Source organism: Geotrypetes seraphini, chromosome 17 (genome assembly GCF_902459505.1).
Source record: "Geotrypetes seraphini chromosome 17, aGeoSer1.1, whole genome shotgun sequence".
Classification (NCBI taxonomy): Eukaryota; Metazoa; Chordata; class Amphibia; order Gymnophiona; family Dermophiidae; genus Geotrypetes; species Geotrypetes seraphini.
Genome location: NC_047100.1, coordinates 16,563,703 through 16,586,741, shown reverse-complemented (window position 1 = coordinate 16,586,741; position 23,039 = coordinate 16,563,703). Strand labels below are relative to the sequence as shown.

At 41.6% G+C, this 23,039-nt stretch overlaps 2 protein-coding genes across 6 annotated transcripts in view; one reads left to right on the top strand and one right to left on the bottom strand.

The window, feature by feature from the left end:
- The window catches only part of ASB14 (ankyrin repeat and SOCS box containing 14), a 94,025-nt gene that overhangs the window by 29,403 nt on the left and 41,583 nt on the right, over nt 1–23,039 (top strand). For 2 of the 4 annotated variants that reach the window (XM_033925885.1, XM_033925884.1), the window contains exons 8-10: nt 1,220–1,763; nt 7,815–7,968; nt 14,741–15,047. In XM_033925885.1, the coding sequence (XP_033781776.1) occupies nt 1,220–1,763; nt 7,815–7,968; nt 14,741–14,919 (877 nt within the window). In that variant the 3' untranslated portion in view covers nt 14,920–15,047. Of the gene's footprint in view, nt 1–1,219; nt 1,764–7,814; nt 7,969–14,740; nt 15,048–23,039 lie in introns of those variants that run through there. The other 2 variants (XM_033925886.1, XM_033925887.1) reach the window with 2 other exon arrangements.
- Nucleotides 20,105–23,039, bottom strand: part of APPL1 (adaptor protein, phosphotyrosine interacting with PH domain and leucine zipper 1) — a 110,145-nt gene continuing 107,210 nt past the window's right edge. For both annotated transcript variants that reach the window (XM_033925882.1, XM_033925881.1), the window contains exons 21-22: nt 22,255–22,344; nt 20,105–21,955 (exon numbers count right to left, since the gene is read on the bottom strand). In XM_033925882.1, the coding sequence (XP_033781773.1) occupies nt 21,806–21,955; nt 22,255–22,344 (240 nt within the window). In that variant the 3' untranslated portion in view covers nt 20,105–21,805. The remainder of the gene's footprint in view (nt 21,956–22,254; nt 22,345–23,039) is intronic.

Below are 23,039 nucleotides of genomic sequence, written 5' to 3'. Positions count from 1 at the left end.
TCCAGCTATTCGCTCCTCTATTTCTCAGAATAGTCATTTATCGACCCCCCCCCCCTGACAAGCCCTGTCTTCCTTTCTCACAGACCTCAACTCTTGGTTTTCCTCTCTCTCGAACCCTCATGTCCTTCTCTCATTCTTGGTGACTTCAACATCCATGCTAACAATCCCTCTGATTCTTACATCACCAGATTCCTATCTCTAATATCCCTCATTCAACCTTCAGCTGTGCTCCAACTCCCCTACACACCAGAATGGCCATTGCCTTAATCTTGTCCTCGCCTCCAACTGATTGATCACTAATCTCTCACCTCATTTCTTCCCCTCTCTGACCATCACATGATAACCTTCATAACTCTTCACCCTCCCCCTCACACACCCAATCTCCACCAAGACATTTAGGATTCTTAAAGCTATTGACCTTTGCACTCTCTCAAGCATTGTATCACTCCTCCTCTCAAACACTATGCTGTGTAAGTCTGTCAATGAAGCTGTCTCTTCCTACTCTCTTCTCTGCTCTAAATACCCTTGCCCCTCCCATTTCACGTTCTGTAAGGTGTACCAAACCCTAACCTTGTGCCCGAGCTGTTGAGAAAAAATGAGAATATTGGATGTTCAGTTTCTCTCTATGAATGCAAACTTTTTTGTTTGTTTATGATTTTGGCTACAGCTATTACTTCCTTAAAAAAAAAAAAATTAAAAGATCATATTCGACAGTTTTAGTTATCAGTTTTATAATCACACTAATGATTAATTTGTGCAGAATTCCTCACCCCCTCAGGACACACTGAAGTCTGCATATGCTGTGCAGGATTCAGGGTAAGCACAGGCAGTAGAGGAGGAAGTGAACCTCTGCATAATGGATCACTTCCTCCTTTTGCACCGACTTAGACCTGTTTAGGTGAACCTTACCTTACTCACACAAAATTGTACCAGGACTATTGATTTGTAGAAAGCTTAGTTACAGGATCTTATGTTTGTTTTATTAACATTTGATATATCGCTTAAGCATATTACAGATCTAAGCGGTTTACAATAAAATACAGGTACTTAGAATTTCTCTGTCCCGAAGGCTCACAATCTAGCTAAAGTACCTGAGTAAACAATTATTAAAATAGAAAAGATATAACAAAATTCCAAGAATTGTGAGGGAAAGGTACAATTCAAATAATAAAAATATATGTATGTATATGACTGATTACAAGTTTTTCCTTTTCTTCAGAGCCCTTAAAGTACTTATTCCAGTAACCAATAATGCTGCTATTAAGAGAAGTGGGATTAGCCCTGTTCACTCAGCAGCAGCAGGAGGACACTCGCAGTGCCTTGAGCTTCTCCTAAAATCTGAGTTTGATGTAAATTTCATGTTGGATTCAAGAGTTCGCAAAGGCTATGATGACCAGAGGAAGTCAGCCTTGTATTTTGCTGTCTCAAATGGTGACATCGCTTCAGTGAAGATGCTTCTGGATGCTGGAGCTTTGCCCAACCAAGACCCAGTTAACTGTTTGCAGGTAGCCTTGAGAATAGGTAACTATGAGCTAATAAACCTGCTGCTGCGCCATGGGGCAAATGTGAATTATTTCTCCCGAGTTAATACTTTACACTTCCCATCAGCACTGCAGTATACTCTTAAAGATGAAGTCATGCTAAGAATGCTGCTCAATTATGGATATGATGTACAGCGGTGTTTTGACTGCCCTCATGGAAACAATATGCATTCACCACATGGGTTTGAAGGATGGACCTCTACTGTCATCAAAGATAGCATGGTACACAACCTTTTGGTTCTAAGCCCTCTTTAAAATTTATCAAAATGCTAATTTGAAATTTGGTGTTGGCCTGATTAGGAACTAGGGAAGGCATTTTGTTTCAGTTTCTATAGCCATCTTTGAAACCAAAGAACATTATTCACATCATCAGCATTGCTTCTTTGTTATAGAACAAGACTCAGAAAAGTGAAGGGCTAACAGTCCTATTGACTAATATAAAAAATTTATAGATTTTTAAGAGAGTGAATGGAATCATCGTAAATCTTTCATGTGCAAAATTGCATGATAAGGACTGGTTAGACTAGAGCAGGGATTTCAAAGTCCCTCCTTGAGGGCCGCAATCCAGTCGGGTTTTCAGGATCTCCCCAATGAATATGCATGAGATCTATGCCTGCATGCACTGCTTTCAATGCATATTCATTGGGGAAATCTTGAAAACCCAACTGGATTGCGGCCCTCAAAGAGGGACTTTGAGACCCCTGGACTAGAGCTTCTTAAGTTGCAGGTGAAACTTTATTAGACAAATAATATATAACTGACTAGTTTTTAATTTAGTACTGGTTATAGAAAATAAAATATTTTATTTGCTGTCCCTTCAAAGCTGCTAAAGTTTTAACATTTTTATAGAGAGCATAGGTAGTATCAATTCTGCATTTTTGTCAACATGAAGCATCAGAAACTGATTATGATTTAACTGCAAACCACTATTTCATTCAAAAAATATATGTAAATTAACATATTTGGTTGCCTAGAGTCTGATTAGGTATGTGCAACACTCAAATATTAGATTAGATTAGAAAACTGTTATGAACCTCGTCTTAAGAAAAAACCTCCAAAATTCTTCATAGAGTTCACCACACCAACTTTTTGTTAAATATCAAAAACGAGGTAGAAGCATAAGGGATCATGGGGTCTCTTATAGCTCCTGCTATTACAGTACCCACTTCACTGATCCTTGTCAAATGTAATCATATGCTTCCAACCTCTATCCTACCTAATATGAAATGTACTTTAATCAAAAACAAGTTTCTATGCCAAATGAGTAAAGATATTAACATCAATTTGGAATCTGATTCAAAATACTCTAAGGAGTATTTGGAAGAACTGGGTATGCCTCATCCTCCTAGGGAGTCTCTCAAATTACCCATGAATGGCATTCTTTCTCAAACCTTCAGACACCATATTCCATTCCGGCTGTGCCAGCAAAGTTGGATTCTCGATACAGGATGGTCCATTGTAAGGGATTTGAGAAGTCTCAATTATCCCCATCAGTCTCTTCTCATTGAGTCTTTAAAAAGAACCAATCCTGCAAAGGTTTATGCCACCATCCCTCCTGGAAGAGAGGGCAGGACCATGGACAAGTTTGGTTGTCGGCTGTATCAAAATTCAATGATGACAAACCAAATTTTGAACTACACTTCTCCCTCCGGATTCGCGGGGGATAGGGGCAGAGCCGGACCGCGAATGGTGAAAAACCGTGAATATCCGGCTCTGACCCACCCCCGCCTCCCTCCCACCTTCCCGGCCTTACCTGGTGGTCTAGCGGGCTTTTGGGGCAGGAGCGATCTTCCTACGCTCCTGCCCCATGCAGATCGCCATTAGGAAATGGATGTTGTGAGTTCCCGTAGTGAACTCCCTACAGCTATTTCCTAATGGCGATCTGCACGGGGCAGGAACGTAGGAAGATCGCTCCTGCCCCGAAACCCCGCTAGACCACCAGGTAAGGCCGGGATGCCGGGGGGAAGACTTAAGGATGATTTTTTTTTTTTCTTTTTTCCCCCTCCCCAAAAAATTGCGAATATGTGAAATCGCGATTACTGAAACCGCGAATGGGGAGGGGGAAGTGTACATTGTTTTCACATCTTATCTCAAGCATTTGGTCAATGCCATGCCTGATTTTTTTTCAAATATCTTCCTCAATATCGACTTCCAGAGTTTCAACAAATGCATAACACTCTGGGTCAACTTCGCATGCATTTGATTCAAGCTGCATATGATGCGTTTGAAATGTCATCTAGAGTCACTGTGTTCTCGGTGGCGATGCGTCGTCTTACTTGGCTGCGCACCGTGAACATGGACCTGAATCTACAAGATCGTCTGGCTAACATCCCATGCCAAACAATGAGTTGTTTGATGACTCTATTGAGGCAGCTACCAAGCGCTTATCAGAGCATGAGAAGTCCTTTGCTTCCATCATCAGGCCAACGCCAAAGCCTTCCATTGCCAAGGGTTATAGGCCTACTCCATCCTACCAGAGGCATTTTCCTCAGAAGGCATATACTTATTCAAGGCCGCCTCCTAAGAAACAACAGCAGCAGCAACAACAGCATAAAAAATCTCAGACTCCTGCTGCACCTAAAGCCTCTCAATCTTTTTGACCATCTAACCCAGAGCATAACCTCAATCGCTCTGCCTCTGTCGTCTCCTCTTCCCATCAGAGCTTGTCTCCATCATTTTTATCATCGAAGAGAACTAATTACATCCGATCTCTGGGTACTCACAATAATCAGGGAAGACTACTCTCTTCACTTCCTTCAGGTTCCATCAGATCTCCCCCCAAAGAGAGTATCCTTCCAATCCGTCGCAGACCACCCTTCTTCTTCAGGAAGCTCAAGCTCTGCTCCATCTCTGTGCCATCGAGGAAGTTCCTCTGGAACAGCAGAGCACGGGGGTCTTAATTACTTCCTTGTTCCAAAGAAGACAGGGGATTTGCGACCTATCTTAGATCTCAGAGCTCTCAACAAATTTCTTGTCAGAAAAATTTTTGATGCTGTCTCTAGCATCCTTGAATCCCCTTCTAGATCAGAACGATTGGTTATGCTCTCTAGCCTCAAAGAGGCTTACACTCACATTCCCATTCATCTAGCCTCTTGCAAGTTCCTCAGATTTCGGGTGGGAAATCATCATTTTCAGTACAGAGTGCTACCCTTTGGCCTTGCATCATCTCCCAGAGTCTTCATAAAGTGCTTAGTGGTATTAGCACCAGCTCTGCGCAACCATGGTCTTTAGGTTTTCCCGTACCTGGACGATTGGCTCATCAAAGATTCAACATCTTTGGTTCCTCCAAAGTCTGGGGTTCGAAATCAACTTTCTAAAATCCCAGCTACAGCCCTCAGACTCTACAGTTCATCGGAGCTGTACTAGATACTGTACAATTTGGAGCATTCCTTCCTCAACAACGTCAGGATGCTCTCATTCAACTTTGTCACAAAGTCTCATCCCTCACTCCACTTTCAGTGAGGCACATGATGGTTCTCCTAGGTCACATGACTTCTATAGGTCACATGACTCCTTTTGCCAGACTTCACCTCAGAATTCCTCAGTGGACCCTGGCATCTCAGTGGGTGCAGGCTTTCGACCCACTCTCTCAGCACAATGCTCTCAAAGCTTCTCAGCATCTCCTTCACGATCACGTAGTCCTCATTCGTACAGACAATCAAGTAGCCATGTACTACATCAACAAGCAGGGAGGCACAGGATGTCTCCCTCTCTGCCAAAAAGCTCAAAACATTTGGAACTGGGCAATCCTTCACAACACCTTTCTGAAAGCGGTCTACATTCAATGAGAGAAAAACTGGTGGACAAATTGAGTCATCTTCTGCAACCTCACAAATAGACGCTCAATTCCTCGCCTCTCCATCACATTTTTTCTCAGTGGGGGACTCCTCAGATAGATCTCTTTTGCATCTCCCCACAACAACAAACTGCCTCAGTTCTGCTCCAGGATATGCTCTCCTCATCGCCTCGAGACAGATGCTTTTCTTCTGGAATGGATGAATCAGTTTCTGTATGCATTTCCTCTCATTCTCAAAACACTCGTCAAACTCAAACACGAACATGCCACCATGATTTTGATAGTTCCTTGGTGGCCCAGACAACCGTGGTTCTCCCTTCTACTTCAACTCAGCAGCAGGGATCCACTACTTCTACCAGTTTTTCCGTCTCTGCTCACACAGAGTCAGGGGTCTCTGCTTCATCCCATCCTGCAGTCTCTACACCTGACAGCTTTGTACCTTTCAACATAACTGCCAATTTCCAGTTCTCTCAATCTATCAATGACATTTTAGAGGCTTCTAGGAAGCCTACCACTAGGCAATGTTACAACCAGAAATGGACTAGATTTTCTGCTTGGTGCACCATTCATCACAAGGAGTCTCAACCTAGCTCCTTGTCTTCAGTTTTGGATTACCTGTTGCATTTATCTCAATCAGGCCTAAAATCAACATCCATTCGAGTCCATCTCAGTGCAATTGCTGCTTTCCATCAGCCTATAGAAGGGAAACCCCTCTCTGCTCATCCTGTGGTTTCCAGATTTATGAAAGGACTTTTCAATGTCAAGCCACCTCTCAAACTGCCTCCCATGGTTTGGGATCTCAATATTGTTCTTGTTCAGTTGATGAAGCCTCCTTTTGAACCAATGGCTTCGGGTCATCTAAAATATCTCACTTGGAAAGTGGTTTTTCTCATTGCTCTCACATCTGCTCGTAGAGTCAGTGAGTTACAAGCTTTAGTAGCAGATCCACCTTTCACAGTATTTCATCATGACAAGGTGGTCTTCCGTACTCATCCTAAATTCTTGCTGAAAGTGGTCTCAGAATTTCATCTCAATCAATCCATTGTTCTTCCAGTGTTTTTTCCAAAGCCTCTTCCTACTCTGGACTGTAAGAGTGCTTGGCTTTCTACTTGCAAAAGACTAAGCCACAGTGATCTTCTCCTCAACTTTTTGTCTCCTTCGATCCAAACAAGTTGGGATATCCAGTTTCCAAGCGAACCATCTCCAACTGGTTGGCTGCTTGCATCTCTTTCTGCTATGCTCTGGCTAGACTGCATCTAGAGGGTTGAGTCACAGCCCATAAAGTTAGAGCCATGGCAGCATCTGTAGCTTTCCTTAGATTTCCTGCTATTGAGGAAATCTGCAAAGCTGCCACTTGGTCCTCGGTTCATAGATTCACCTCTCATTATTGTCTGGATTCTTTTTCCAGACGGGATGGCCACTTTGGCCAGGCAGTATTACAAAATTTATTTTCCTAAATTGCCAACACTCCCACCATCCCATTCTGTTAGCTTGGAGGTCACCCATATGTTGAGAATATGCTGCCTGCTTGTCCTGGGATAAAGCACAGTTACTTACCGTAACATGTGTTATTCAGGGACAGCAGGCAGCTATTCTCACAAGCCACCCACCTCCCCTGGTTGACTTCTTAGCTAGGTATCTGAACTGAAGAGGTGCTGAGGCACTCACGCATGCACAGTGTGGCAGTCGCAAACTTTCTAAATGTTCTTCAAGCAAGTCTGCTTGTGAGGCTGTCCGCATCAGGGCTACCGTGGATGACGTCACCCATATGTTGAGAATATCTGCCTGCTGTCCTTGGATAACACCTGTTACGGTAAGTAACTGTGATGTACTGTAATAGCAGGAGCTATAAGAGGCGCCATGATCCCTATGCTTCTACCTCATTTTTAATGTTTAACAGAAAGTTGGTATGGTGAACTCTATGAAGAATTTTGGAGGTTTTTTCTTAAGACGGGGTTCATAACAGTTTTGCATGAACTATTTTAATTCACATATATTTTTTGAGTTTGCAGTTAAATCATAATCAGCTTCTAATGCTTCATGTTAACAAAAATGCAGAATTGATACTACCTATGCTTTCTCTATAATCTAGTTCATTTCATATGGTGGTAGTTACATTGAGATTAAGAATTTCCCATCTCTCCAATCTTTCATTATCCAAAGTTTTAACATTTGACATTCTGAACTACCATGAGATGAGACATCTTACACATATTTAATTTATGCATAAGAACCAGCCCAGAGATTTAGGAAGAAAGTATTTAATGTGTCTATTTTCAGAGATCACAAAATTGTATTAAATGTTAGCAACAAATTAAGTTAAGAATAGAAGACAGGTCAAATGATAAAATAGCTTCTTAAAATAGCATTGTAAATAACACTTATTCAAACGGCATAAAGTGATGTACCAGAAACTAAACACAGAATTAGCAAACTTTTCAAATTTTATCCTAATACATTATGGCTTTCTTTCACAGTTTTGTGACGTGATAACTTTAACATGGCTAAAACATCTTGCTGGAAATGTAGTACGAGTGATGCTAGATTATGTCGATCATGTAGAAATCTGCTCCAAGTTGAAAGCTGTTATCAAGGAACAGAAGATCTGGCCTGAAATCAATTCTATTCTGAGTATGTATCTTTAAAGTCTAGCAGAATTTCATTTTTTCCCCAAGCTAATCATTTTACTTTACACTATACAGCCTGGACCCTAATGGAGGCATGTACTGTAAAATTAAGGCACCCTTTAACTAAGCTGCACTAACATACACCTAATGTAGCTTAACATGGCATACTATTGGGATGTGCTGAGGCTGCAGTAAGGGGCTGATTCTACAAACGGCATTCCAGTTGTAGGCAGTGGTAGATGTCCTACTGCCATCTCACCAGCCAATCGGGTTGCACGTTTAAAAAAAAATAAAATCATGCCGCAAAGGACACCTATAATATAGGCATCTGAAGTGCGCCTACAGAGGTGCCTATCCAATCCAATTCAAACCTTAGTCTTCAATGCCCAAGGACAGTGTAGGCATGGTTTTCACTAGCCCCGTGACCCCTCCAACCGATACAATACCAGCAGGAGGGATCCCAACCCCTCCTGCTGAGGCATGAGCCCTATGACCCCCCCCAACCCCCTTAAAATACGGGCAGGAGGGATCCAAGGCCCTCCTGCCCACAGTGACCCCAACACCCCCCTAAAATACAGGCAGGAGGGATGGGGCCTCCTGCCCATGATGCACCCCTCCCACAACCGTCCCTCTGAACCCCCCGATCGCCCTCCCGAACCCCATGACACTCCCCCTCACCCCCTGCACTTACATTACGTCAGACGGACGGGTCCCAAACCCGTCCGCCCACAGGAGGGGCCTAAGGCAACTGGGCCAATTCCAGTTGGCCCAGGCGCCTAAGGCCCCTCCTGTGGGCGGGGCCTTAGGCGCCTGGCCCAATCAGACCTAAGGTCCGCCATTTGGAGGATGGCAGGCCTGCTGGGCGGATGGGCTTGGGACCCGTCCGTCCAACGTAATGTAAGTGTGGGGGGGGGATGTGGGGGTGTCGGGGAAGGTCACAGAGTTCGGGGAGGGTGATTGGGGGTTCAGGGGGCGGTCGTGGGGAGGAGTGCCTGGGATCCCTCCTGCCCGTATTTTGAGGGGGGTGGGGTGGGTCGTGGGGCTCGCGCCTCAGCAGGAGGGGTTGGGTTCCCTGCTGCCAGTATTGTGTCGGGGGTGGGGGGATCACGATCGTGGCAGATGAGATTGGGCATCTCTCCTGCTGCGATTACGATCCCCCCTGAACTGCTGCTGGTCGGACTGAAAAAGTTTGACCATATAACACCTTTTTACATGCAACTCCATTGGCTCCCTTTTGAAGCTAGAGTCATTTTTAAATTCAGCTGCTTCTGCTATAAAGCTATCTTTGGATTACTACTATCATACTTATCTTCCCAATTAAATCCTTTCACATCAAGCAAGAACACAAGAAACTCGGGCATGTTCATGTACCCTACTCCGAAAGCCTGCCGTTATAAAAGTTTTTTAGACAAAACTCTAGCCTTTCAAGCGGGAAGAATGAACTCTTGGATGTGTTCTCTGATTGCCCACTCCCAATCTTACTATGAGTTTAGAAAATCAATGGTAAAATTATGCGACGACTTTGCTTTGTATCACTCTACATTGTATCATGTTGTATTTTATTGTATTGTATAGCATTGAATTCTACTGATTCCTACTGTATCTTGCATCTTCGCTGATTTGCCTCAGTTCTCTTGCTGTGAACTGCCCGGATCTTCTGGTTGGGCGGTATATAAGAAATAAAATTATTATTATTATTCTTGTGGAGTCCACCCTGAAAAAGTCTGCAGGAGCCAGTGTATATGCTTTAGTACCTCCTGGCAGAGACGGTAAAGTCATGGATCGCTTTGACAAACGACTTTTTCAAAATTCTAAGCTGGCCAATCGATCTTGCAACTATGCTTTTCATTTTTCTTTTTATTTAAAGCATCTGGTGAATCAAGTTGCTACTTTTCAAAAATACCTTCCTGATCAAAAATCGCCTTCTTTACAACATTGCATTTCGGAATTGTTCCAGTTACGCAAATATATGGTCCGTTCCATATATGACATATTTGAACTAACATCTCGTGCAGCTTCTGTGTCTATAGCTATGCGACGTCTCATCTGGCTTCGAGTATCTGAGCTTGATGTGAGCCATCAAGATCGACTCACTAATGCTCCTTGTTTGGGTGATGAACTTTTTGGACCTTCTTTGGATACAATTACCCAAAAACTATCTGCCCATGAAACTAGGTGGGATTCTTTAGTGAAGAACAAAAAAGAAGCCCACTCCTGCTCGACCTTTCAGGCAACAACCAGCCTATCAACATCATTTTGCTGCCAGACCTATGCCTCCGCCCCAGTCTCAATCTCGGAGACAATGACAACAGCCTCAACAGCAACATCAGCATCAACAGAAGGCTGCTCCTCAAAAACCAATGCAGCCCTTTTGATGTGTTTCTCCGGAGCATAGTCACCATTCCATATCACAGAATTTACCTCAGCCCATCGGAGGTCGTCTCCAATTCTTCATCAGTTGTTGGGAATTTATTACATTGGACTTTTGGGTCTTCAACATCATTCGGCAGGGTTATTCTCTAAATTTCCAGACTCTCCTATCAGACAACCCTCCAAAAGAGTCTGTTTTGGACCCTGCTCAGTCCTCCTTTCTTCTACAGAAAGTACAATCTCTTCTGCTGAATGCCACAGAGGAAGTTCCCCTCTCTCAACAGGGGCAGGGATTCTACTCCCGTTACTTCTTGGTACCAAGAAGACCAGAAGACTGAGACCCGTTCTGGATCAACAAATTTCTAGAAAAGGAAAAATTCAGGAAGCTAACTCTCACTCTGCTATATCCTCTCCTCAATCAGAACGACTGGAAGCCTACACACATATCCCAATTCATCCGGCATCCAGGAAATATCTCCGTTTTCAAATCAATCGCTGTCATTACCAATACAAGGTACTTCCCTTCGGCCTGGCATCTTCTCCCAGAGTCTTCACGAAGTGCCTAATTATGGTGGCCGCCTTTCTCTGATTGCACGGTCTTCAAGTCTTTCCTTACCTGGATGACTGGTTAATTACATTACATTACATTACATTACAAACATAGGAAGATCTAGCACGGAACATTAAAAAAGGGGACAAATCCTTCTTCAGGTACATTAGCGACAGGAAGAGAAACAAAAATGGAATAGAACGCCTTAGGAAATCAGATGGAAACTACGCAGAATCTGATACTACCAAAGCAGAACTGCTAAACGAATACTTCTGCTCAGTATTCACCTGTGAAGCACCGGGAGATGGTCCGCAACTACAAATAAGAAACAGCCAAAATGACCTGTTTCGTGATTACGAGTTTACACCTAGTAATGTCTACCACGAACTTTCAAGACTCAAAGTAGACAAAGCTATGGGGCCAGACAATCTACACCCCAGGGTACTCAGAGAGCTGAGTGAAGTTCTGGCTAAACCACTATCCGTACTCTTCAATCTTTCCATGCGCACGGGAATAGTACCCCTAGACTGGAAAACAGCTAACGTAATTCCACTCCACAAAAAGGGCTGCAGAACGGAGACAGGAAATTACAGACCAGTGAGTCTTACATCCATAGTGTGCAAACTCATGGAAACACTGATCAAACAGGAACTTGACAAAATTCTAGATGAAGAAAATCTACGTGATCCACATCAACACGGATTCACCAGGGGAAGGTCCTGCCAATCTAATCTGATTGACTTCTTTGATTGGGTGACCAGTCATCTGGATGCCGGTGAGTCCCTTGACGTGATATACTTGGACTTCAGCAAAGCTTTTGATAGCGTTCCACACCGCAGGCTGTTGAACAAACTAAAATCGATGGGATTAGGGGATACATTCACAACATGGGTAAGGGATTGGCTAGATGGTAGGCTTCAAAGGGTGATGGTAAATGGTACCCCCTCCAAAACGTCAGCAGTGATGAGTGGAGTACCTCAGGGCTCCGTCTTAGGGCCGATTCTATTCAATTTATTCATAGGAGATTTGACCCAAGGACTTAGAGGAAAAGTTTCACTGTTTGCTGACGATGCCAAACTATGCAACATAGTTGGCAAAAGCAGTGTGCCTGACTTTATGACGCAGGACCTAAGACAGCTTGAACAGTGGTCATCAACTTGGCAGCTGGGCTTTAATGCTAAAAAATGTAAAGTATTGCACCTAGGCAAAAAAAATCCACACAGAACTTACACACTAAATGGTGAAACCTTGTCCAGGACCACGGTGGAACGTGACTTAGGAGTGATCATTAGCGACGATATGAAGGCTGCCAATCAAGTAGAGAAGGCATCGTCCAAGGCAAGACAAATGATGGGCTGTATCCGTAGGGGTTTTGTCAGCAGAAAACCTGAAGTCATAATGCCGCTGTACAGATCCATGGTGAGACCTCATCTCGAGTATTGTGTTCAATTCTGGAGACCACACTACCGAAAAGATGTGTTGAGAATTGAGTCGGTTCAGCAAATGGCTACCAGGATGGTTTTGGGGCTCAGGGAACTCACGTATGAAGAAAGGTTAAAAAAACTGCGGATGTACTCACTGGAGGAGCGAAGAGAGAGAGGGGACATGATTGAGACCTTTAAGTATATTACTGGGCGTATAGAGGTGAAAGATGATATCTTCAGTCTTACAGGGCCCTCAGTAACCAGAGGACACTCGCTGAAAATCAGGGGAGGGAAATTTCAGGGTGATGCGAGGAAGTACTTCTTCACTGAAAGGGTGGTAGATCATTGGAACGAGCTGCCTCAGAGGGTGATTGAGGCCAGCAGCGTGTTAGAGTTCAAGAGAAAATGGGATATTCATGTGGGATCTCTAGGAGAGTAAGAATCAGGGAGTGGGTCATTGGTATGGGCAGACTCGATGGGCTATAGCCCTTTTCTGCCGTCAATTTCTATGTTTCTATTTCTATTCCGCCATTACCTTGCAGTTCAAGGCGGATTACAAATGGATTGTCAGGACATTAGAAGTATTTAGGGAGTAGTTTGTACATTTCTTTGAGTTGCCAAGGATTACATCTGAATTGTCATGGTATTAGAAGTACATATGGAGTAGTTGCAGGTGATGCTTGGGACATTTCTGATTGAGTTAGTTCAGTTTTATGTGTTTTTTGAATAGAAGGGTTTTTATTTCTTTTTTGAAGGTTTTGTAGTCTGTGGTCGAGATCAATAGGTTGTAGAGTTGGAGGTCAAGTGTTGCAGCTCAAGTGGCTAGGAGGCTGTCGTACAGTATTTTTCTTTTGACGTGCAGGAGTAGAAAATATGCCAGTTAACTTTCTCAGTTGACAAATGCTCAACCCAGAGGACTGGTCTCTCTCCCCCTGGGCGTTCAACGCCATAGTTCAGCGGTGGGGTCCACAACTGGATCTGATGGCCTCGGCAGTAAACACAATTTGCTTCTACAACCAGATATAACCAGAGAGACACAACTCACAAGTAAGGGGCTGGACGATTTGGTCCAACTGTGGCTGGAGAAAGAGCTCTTATATGTGTTTCACCTGTGGCAACGCTTGGTTGTGTCATTTGCAGGATTGGTAGGCATCTGGGGTTTGTAGTCTTGGTGGTGCCCAACTAGCCCTTTAGGCCATGGTATGCAGACCTAGTCCATCACCAGAGGGCCAAAAGCCTCAGGCTGCCGGTTCAAGCGGACCTTCTCACTCAGGGTCCAGTTTCTATCGAGAATCTGGAACACTTTGAGCCCTGATGACAAAATGGTATTCGAACGTGGTTGATACCACCTTGTTCAAAGCTAAGAAGCCATCCACAGTGGCAGCCTATGCAAAGGCCTGGAAGTTCTTTCAGCGCTGGCGTACTGTGGAAGGTGCAGAACCTGTCTGAGCTCTAATTTTGGTAATCTTGGATTTTTTGTAGGCAGGGCTTCAGAAGTGCCTGTCAGTCAGTTCACTGAAAGTGCAGATAGCAGACCTTTCCTGTTTCCTCTCACCTAGATGTCATTAAAGGGTCTCAGCAAACCTTATTATCCTGCAGGAAGCCATTCCTCAAGCTTACAGAAGCAGAGATCTCCTTCCACACGGTTCCATCCTTTTTACTGAAAGATGTCTTGCCTTTCCATGTTATTCCGGAAGTCCATTTGCCTGCTTTTTCTCCTCTGGGTGGAAGAAAAAGGACAGGGTATTGCATGTGCTGGATGTCAAGCGTGCTCTCCTCCAGTACCTCAAAGTTACTAATAAGTTTCATGTTTTCCTGTATCGAATCATCTCTGTCCTGACCAGTCATGTAAAGAAAGGGAGGCCAGTGTCTAAAGCCTCGCATTCCAAATGGATCAAGATGGCCATTTCCTTTGCATATGTGGGCTGCGGTAAGCAGTCACCGATCGCATGGAAAGGAGTTGCTGCCTTTTGGGCAGAAACAAGGGCTGACTTGCCTGAGGAGATCTGTAGAGCAGCTACATGGTCTACCCTCCATATCTTCACCAGGTTCTATAGGGTGAATGTAGCAGCCAGGAAAGACATTGCTTTTGGGTCCTCCATATTGAAGGCAGGCTCAGTGGGCCCACCCTAGATTCTGTGGACTGCTTTGGTATTTCCCTAGCATTCAGGACTAGTGCATTGCAGTAGAAAGATTATCGAGGTAAGAACTTAATCTTTCTTTGCTGGGAAAACCCATTACCTTGCCAGATTGCACTAGCTAGACTACATTTGGCCAGGTTTGAAACAAAAGAATGTGTACCTTTTTAAATTTGCACACATTTTAGACTGCATTTCTTATTTAATGTTATCAAAACATATACTGTAAGTAAGTCTGGTTCTGAGGCAACAAAAAATATAATTACATCCATTATTTTTCCCTTGCCTTTTTAGTGAATCCTCGTCCCCTTAAACATCTGTGTCGCCTAAGGATTCGTAAGTGCATGGGACGTTTACGCCTGCGGTGCCCTGTCTTCATGACATTCCTACCACTTCCCACTTCAATTAAAGACTACATTCTCTACAAGGAATATGATCTTTATAGCCAAGGAAACCTGACAGGATCATGGTAATTCAGCAAGCCAGCTGTCGTATCATTTTTGGACTAGTCGCTGTATAGGTAAAGGATGTAATGTTACTTTCTGTTTGTAATGACTTAGGGCCTCTTCTATTAAACTGCGCTAGCAGTTTCTAGCGTGGGGAGCCGCACTGAATGGCCTGCGCTGCTCCCGATGCTCATAGAGTTCCTATGAACGTCAGGAGCTGCGCAGGCCATTCAGTGCAGCTCTCTGCGCTAAAAACTGCTAGCACAGTTTAATAGAAGAGGAGGTTAATGTTACAGAACTTGTAAAAACACAACTGGACAAAAATAATTGTAAAATAATATGAAAAACCTACTGTTTATTTCATGTTACAGTGGGTTTGTACCAGATTTATTTCAAAACCAGAACACCTTCATTTATTTTTCAACTTTCTGAACCTTACTATCCAAAACTGATAAAGAACAAAACTTAGATATTTTATTTAAGCCCTCGTTTTACTAAGGGCTTAAATAGACACTAAGCAGTTCAAAGGAATAAGATGGACGTCTTAGCATTAGTTACTCATTAAATTAATTAGCAAACCTTAGTAAAAATATTTAGCATGTTTAGTTGGCAACAACAATTTTAACACGCCCCTTTTTATAAAGCTATGGTAATGGCTGCCAGGAGGCAAATGCTCCAACGCCCATTAAAAGAATCCTTATGAGCATCGGAGATAGCCCTTAAATCTTGGGGGACAGCCCAAAATAGGTGAACTTCGAGATTTCCTTGCATGATCCTAACAAAAACAAATGGCAAAACATTTTGTGGCTGATAGTTATACTAAACCAAGCTACTGTAAAATGTAGGTATCCACTTAGAGAAGACATTATGTAAGGCATGTTGCTTTCCAATGAGGTCTGAAGACCTGGTTCTTTGTTAAAATCTAACAGAAGCTCTGTACATTACATTAGTGACTTCTATTCCGCCAATACCTTGCAGTTCAGGGCGGATTCCAAAAGAAGATAACTGGACATTTCCAGGAAAATTGCAAATTAGGGTGCTGTTTACATGGTTGAGACTTTGCTGGGAAATTTACAAGAGTGGGAATAGACATGGAGATGTGTTAGGATTTCTTGATAAATTTTTTGAATAATAGGGTTTTGATTTCTTTTCAAAATGATTGGTAGTCGGTCGTTGTTGTCAGCATGTTGGTGAGGTGGTGATCAAGTTTCACTGCTTCCATTGCTAGTAAGTTTTCATACATCTTGTGCTGTGTACCTTTGATTGGTCTGGTTGATTTGTTCCAGTTTAGACGATTGATTAGGTAGGTGGGAGCAGTGCTGTTCATTACTTTGAATAATAGACAGTAGAATTTGCTTGTGTAGGTAGCCAGTGGAGTCTAGGTATAAGGTAGTGATGTGGTCATATTTGCTTAGTGAGTAGATCAGTCTGTAATTGTTTTATCATGTTTGCGGGGCACGGCAGGTGGAAGATGTTGCAATAGTCCAAAATTCCCAGGACTAGGGATTAGACTATGAGCCTGTATTGCTCTCTGTCGAAGAATTTTCTTATTTTTCGCAGGTTGCGCTTGACTATAAAAGCTTTCTGGATTGTCTTGTTGATTTGAACTTGCATGGTGCAGCATCTGTCTATCATCACTCCAAGGAGATTTAGGGCAGGCTGTAATCAGGTATTTGGTAGCGTTTATTTCTAATTCTGTTTATGGATGGGGTTTTGTCCTTTTCTAGCAATAGAAATTTTATTTTATTTGAGTTCAGATTTAGTTTGTGATCTATCATCCATTTTTCCACTGTTTCTAGTGTTTTTTCAATTTTTCTATTGAGGTGGGGGGCTGGTGGGTCGAAGGGGAGGAGAATGGTGATGTCATCTGAGCTTTAACATGCAGTAGAAAGAAAAAAAGGGGGTGGGGGAGTGAGCCTTGAAACAGCCCTAGTGGCGAAACATGATCGTGTCGGCCTGTCCATTCCCTACCTGACACGACCACAAAGCTAAGTTTGCTGTTTATTAATATTGAAACAGTATGTTTGAAGATAAGTAGTTTATTAGTATATACTGAAGATAACAGTTTTGAATTTTCAAGTTTGCAAGCACGTTTAAGCACTTTAACAAATATCTAACACAATTCAAAAAAATTCAAAAAACAGGACTATTAATGAGACACGGTGGTATAGCTACTTTGGTCCAACTAGTGTTATCTCTGATGTCCTACAAAAAATTGTATACTATGGATGCTACATAAGCTAGTTCTATGTAGTCTTAATATTCTATGCTTATTTAGCATTTCCCTCTAAACTGTGTGCCTCTAGCTCTACTCCTTTTTCTGGAACCATATGGTAACACTACTTTATGCCCTCTCTCTCTCTTGGATAAGAGAACTAGCATCACCACAATTTAAAAGAGCCACTTCACTTCAATCCTACAGCTGGTGGTGGGGGGGGGGGGTTGATTGCTGGAAAGGCATATGTTGAGCGTTTTAACTGTTGATGCCAGAACTATTGTCATAAATTATGTGCCACTGGGAAGAACTGGTTTAGTATGAAATTAAGTATCTCATACAACATGCCCTTTCAAAACATAGCGTTATGCTGGACTTGAATGTACTGTAGAAATGATAAAGGCTGCTTTCTGTTAAGACCATGGGCCCTACATCCAAATCCTACAGCCTAAAATTTTACACAAACTGTATCATGCAGTGGCACACAATTTTCCTAAGGGTACAGCTGCACATCCACACTCTGAAAGTTTAATGAAGGCCAAGAAATATGCCTCTGTTACAGCAATAACCCCATTCATTTTACCTATCTTGTGTTTTATTGTACATTTCTGTGCAAATCTGAAATTAATTTATAGCTAGATCATAATGATTTACAGCAGTGTCTCTAAAACGTTTTTGCTCCGACACTAAAACGGAGCAAATGTTTTTCATGGCATATTAAACAGAGCAAATGCATTATAATTGAAATGATAAAATTGCAAAACCAACAAAAAATTAAATTTAAGAGTTTTTTTATTTAAAGTTCTTTTACGCTATGTATGGGTAATTGTAACAACGGTGAAACTAAAGTAGATAGAATAGAATTGCTAATCAATGTAATGGATGTGCTTGTCTTTGAGTGCAAATTTAACTCAAAATGTGGCTTGATAGTCGACAAACACAAATTTTGTCATCCACCATCTGCAGTTCTCTTTTTTAAAAATTTAATTTGTCAGAGCTGAAAATCTGAGTTTGCAAAGATAAGAAGATCCAAACAGTAACAAAGCCTTGATGTTTTGTTGCTTGTTAGGATAACTATTGCATAAAAAATAAAAATAAAATTACTTGCTGTTAGTTTTTTGGGTTTTTTTTAATTTATTTATTTATTCATTTATCATAGTTTCAACAAAATAAACTTATTGAACAAGCAAAAGTTTTCCCAATTTACAATATAAAAGAAAATAGAGTACTCATTCAAATTTTACTACTTTCAAACTTTTGATCAGTCCTCATTTTGGGGGAGAAATAATTCACATACCATTGGGAATGGAAAATTAGAAGGATTTGAAAAATTAACAAAATTAATTTAATAGCTCATCTACATTTTTAAATCAGATCAGTAAATTGGGATCATTTGGAACTCTGCAATGTCACTCCCTTCCCTTCCAAAAAAAACTGCAATTGGGAGGGTTCACAAAAAACATAAGTGTTCTGATACAAATCACACATTTACAAGGATAACGCAATTGAAATTTTGCCCCCAATGTTTTTAACATCTTCTTTCAACTCTAGGAATCTTTTCCTTCTTGTTTGTCATTCTAGAGACATCTGAAAATATAGAAATCTTGCCATCCCTTCTTTTAACCTAAAAAATAGGTGAAGAACACTTCCTTATCTTGTAGAAATACAAATGTCACTAGAAGCGTTGTTTGAACTACAACTTCTTCTTCTGAAGTCTCTAGAATTCTAGATAAGTTCATAGGACTTAACAAATCCACATTAGATTGAACAACTTCTGAAGAAGGTTTTTTAACAGAAACAGGTATAAAGTATATTTTATGTAGAGGAGGAAGCCTATCTTCAGGGTATTTAAATTAATTAAAGATGCCTTTCAAAAATTTATAGAACAATTCTTTTGGGGACATTGTAAATGTTTTTGGAAAATTCAGCTGTTTAGTATAATTCTCCACATTTTCCATTTTCCTCAAAAGCACCAATTTGTCCTGAATAATTGAAGTACAGGAAGACTGAACTCCTTGAACAGATTGTTCTAAGGATTTAACTTTCTCCCCTTAGGCTTTTAAATCCTCTTCAAACTTTTGAATTTTCATATTTTGATTTTGCACAAGTGGTGAGATTCCCAGGCATACCTTATAGAGGGAGTCCAGTGCAGTCCAAATTGATTCCAAAGTGATTTCAGCAGATCTCTCAAGGGGTTGAAGAGTTGGTAATTCCCCTTGCACTGCTGGAATTCCTGTAGCCTCTTTTGGTAAAGATAATCCGGCCGTAGAGTCATGGGGAGCCAGCAAACCCGATAGCTCCACAGACAGCATTGCTTCCGCTGTCTGCATTGCACACAGCATTCCCCTTTCACCCAGCTGCAAAGGAGGTGCTGGTCCCACGGGGCTGAGCGAGATTTTGCTCCCTAACACTGACACTTCCCTCACGTTCGGCTCTGCAGTAACACCCTGAGTTGAAGACAAAAAGAAGCTGGTGATCGCTCCCTGTCTCGGAAAGGTAGGCTTCGGCGGTCGGGCTACCACCGCCTAACTTCTTCTTTTAGGCATATTAGTGAGCTCTGTGAAGCTGAGAGAATTCAGGTATTAAGCAGAAGCTGCAGTCACCGCGTATTACTACCAAGACGCCATCTTGTTACTCCTGATGGTCCCCTCATTAGTTTTCGAGGACTAATCACATCAAAGAATGATGCTTGTCTGGCGGTTATATTCTTAAGCACACAGACGCTCATATAACAGTAACAGACTCTTGCGTACATGACTTACATGTATTCTATTCTAGCGTATACTTATAAAGGATTCGAATCTCTTTCGGGGCACGCCATGGCACACAGTTTGAGAGACTGATTTACAGGAAAAAGTCCTGCTTCTAATGAGTATTTTATCCAAAGTTTTTAACATTATTTTTACATACAATCCTGATTTAGCAGTTGATCTATGCTGTTAAAATTGAAATCCTAACAAATATTTCAAAGTAAAATAACTGAACAGAAAACATCTATAAATTAATTGTGATTAAAATTTTATGTTACTTAATTTGCTTAGTAACAACATACAAAATGTGGTTCATTATGCCATTCTATTTACAGTACATAGTGCAAAATATTTACATTTATTTAATAAAATAATTAATCTGACTTCTATTGATATACATTCCATACAACAAAGCATACAAAAACCTAAGTTCAGCCCCAACAAAGTCACACTCCAAAGGGCAAGACAAACACAAGAGCATAAAAAGGAAGCAGTGTCTCATATTCTGGCAGAACAGCAGCAGCTAGAGAAATTAAATAGGTAAAGGGTCAGTATTATGAAAATAAAATCTAACTGAGTCAAATTCAAAACTACAAAGTTGTGCAGCACAGATGAACTTGTTCAACATGCAAAAAGACCTTTTAGGTGCATTGTGGATACATGGCCAGGAAACAGGATGGAATCTGACTTGATGTTAAATATGAAGTGCTATATATACGCACACACCACTCTAGCCAATGGGGACAGAGTACACCAGAGGTATGGAAAAAGAACGTACAAGCAAGGCAAAAGTGGACAAGATATAGGCTAAAAGCAAAATGCAAACACAGCAGCAACTATCAATAACCTGCCAGCAAACTCGTCTGTATCCGCATCCACCGGGAATTCCTAAAAGGGCACAGGTCAGGCTCTTTGTATCCTAATCATGTGGTGTTTAAACTTTGAATTACCTCAGCTGGGTTACTCTGACGCTCAAAAACATAGTCTTAGTTAAATGGGAGGCAAATGTTTTCAATAACCTCTTAGATTGGCAGTTTCTTGATTATTTACTACAAATTTGAAACAAACGTCCTTCTAATCTATAATTTCAAACAAGGAATTTTTTTTTAAATCATGGTTCCATTGCCAATATACCAGTTTTTGGAAACACCTGTTTTATGGAAAGCAACATCATCAAAATATATCGCACAGTAATAAGTTGTTTCAAAAACAAATTGGGGCCTGATAGAAATACAATGATTCTTGCATGTTGTAACAAACTATAGCCCTAGCAATGCTTTAAAATCTATACACAGGATGCAAAACACCCAGACCTCTATTAAGAGCTGCTAGGGTAGAATACTGCAGCAAGAAAATGGGGGTTTTATTGATGCAATGTACCATATACCCTTTTCTATACTTCCCCAAACCGCCCTGAAATTATTTTAATTCAGTGCCACACACCAGCCCGCACTATGTAGATTTAAATTAAGTCCTTATCACTACCAACTGAAAATATTCTAGTGTTCTCGACGTAAGTTTTTCCACAGCAAAACTTGACTTTGAATCCAGCTTACAGCCCACTCCCATTTCTAGCACAGTATTCCATGAGCGGTAATTTATAAAACAGACCAAGATTTCTTGCTTCCAATGGCTGGTTGGAAGTTCAGTATGTAAGATGCAAATTCCAGAGAAGTCTGATGACCATGCAATTCTTCAAGGGCATGCCTCTTCTGCTGATGCTGCCAGGTATAAAAAAAACCCAAGATGGCAGGTATTCATTATATTTAGATATACTATCCATAACATGACCACGAGCCATTATCAGTTCAGGAATTGTCCATGAATGAAAAGGTGCTCTACTTTCTCTCTGGGGCATACCTCATGCCATTTGTTTTGGAAAGTGCTTATAAATTCTGTTTTGGGGTGGTTGTTTTTTGTTGTTTTTTCTCTATTTGAATAAGTAACCTCAGGCTTCTGATTCCTTCTTCTTTTTCCCATCCTCTCCCACATCACTGTCTTCCGATTGACTACTGCTAAGCATTACAAACTGTCCATCCCCAGTGATCTGGTTTGGTCTGCTGGAAGCAGCTATCAATCGACTTTGTTCCTCCAAGTCCTACAGAAAAAAAAAAATCTTGTATTATGATTTTCCTATTTTATTAAATTGGTTCCATATAAATAATAAACTACTGATATGCTAACAGACAATACGAGACAAATAAATTCAGCTTTTTCAGTAGCCTAAGAATAATCTGAACTAGTTATGGACAGGTCTATCCTTACTCTGCAATCATTTTGTTACTGTGTTGGCTAATATCACAACGATCTTATAGGAGGCTGGGTTTTATGATTCTATGGTCTGACCCAGTATGGCACATCCTATGTATGTTCTTATCTCATTCATAAATACAGTACCTTTTCAATCTGTTTTTGTTTATTGAGCTCTTTCTGCTGTTTTTCCTTCACTTTGTCCATTTCCTTTTGTTTTTCTGATGCTCTGTGATCCTATGGACAGAAATATTTTTAAAAAGTTAGAAAAGACATCTGAAGGATATACATAGATACAGCTGCTTATACTAGGTACCCCTTGCATACACATAGTCATGCTATGGAAAGCTTAGAAATACCACCTAACTTTGAATTCACCAGCATAGAATTATGAACTTTTTTCATCTCTTGAATCTGGTCTTGAATTTGGGAAAAATCGCATTTAGTTACACAATGCTGGATTGACTAAATGGGCCATTTTGTTGTGATCCTCTATAACAGTGTTTATCAACCTTTTTACACCTACGGACCGGCAGAAATAAAATAATTATTCTGTGGACCGGCATCGGTCCGTGGACCAGCGGTTGAAGAACACTGGGCTAAGTTGTGGGCCAGACCCCGCCCATCTCTACCCAATGTCCACCCCAGACCCTGCCCTTGTAATAGTACTAATTACACCTTACACGTCCTGTGCCTCATCTGGAAGCCTTCCCTCTGACATTGCAACGTCAGAGAGAAGGCTTCTGGTTCAGGCGCAGGATGCCTGTAGGTGCCACTGCCCATGGCTTTGTGCACTGAATCAGTTAGGAAGAGGGAGCTGGCTCGAAGATAACACCGCATTGATCGCACTGTGGACCGGCGATTGAAGAACACTGTTTTGGGCCTGATGCACATGCTGGCCCTGTGTACCTGCAGGAAATTTCTGTGGACCG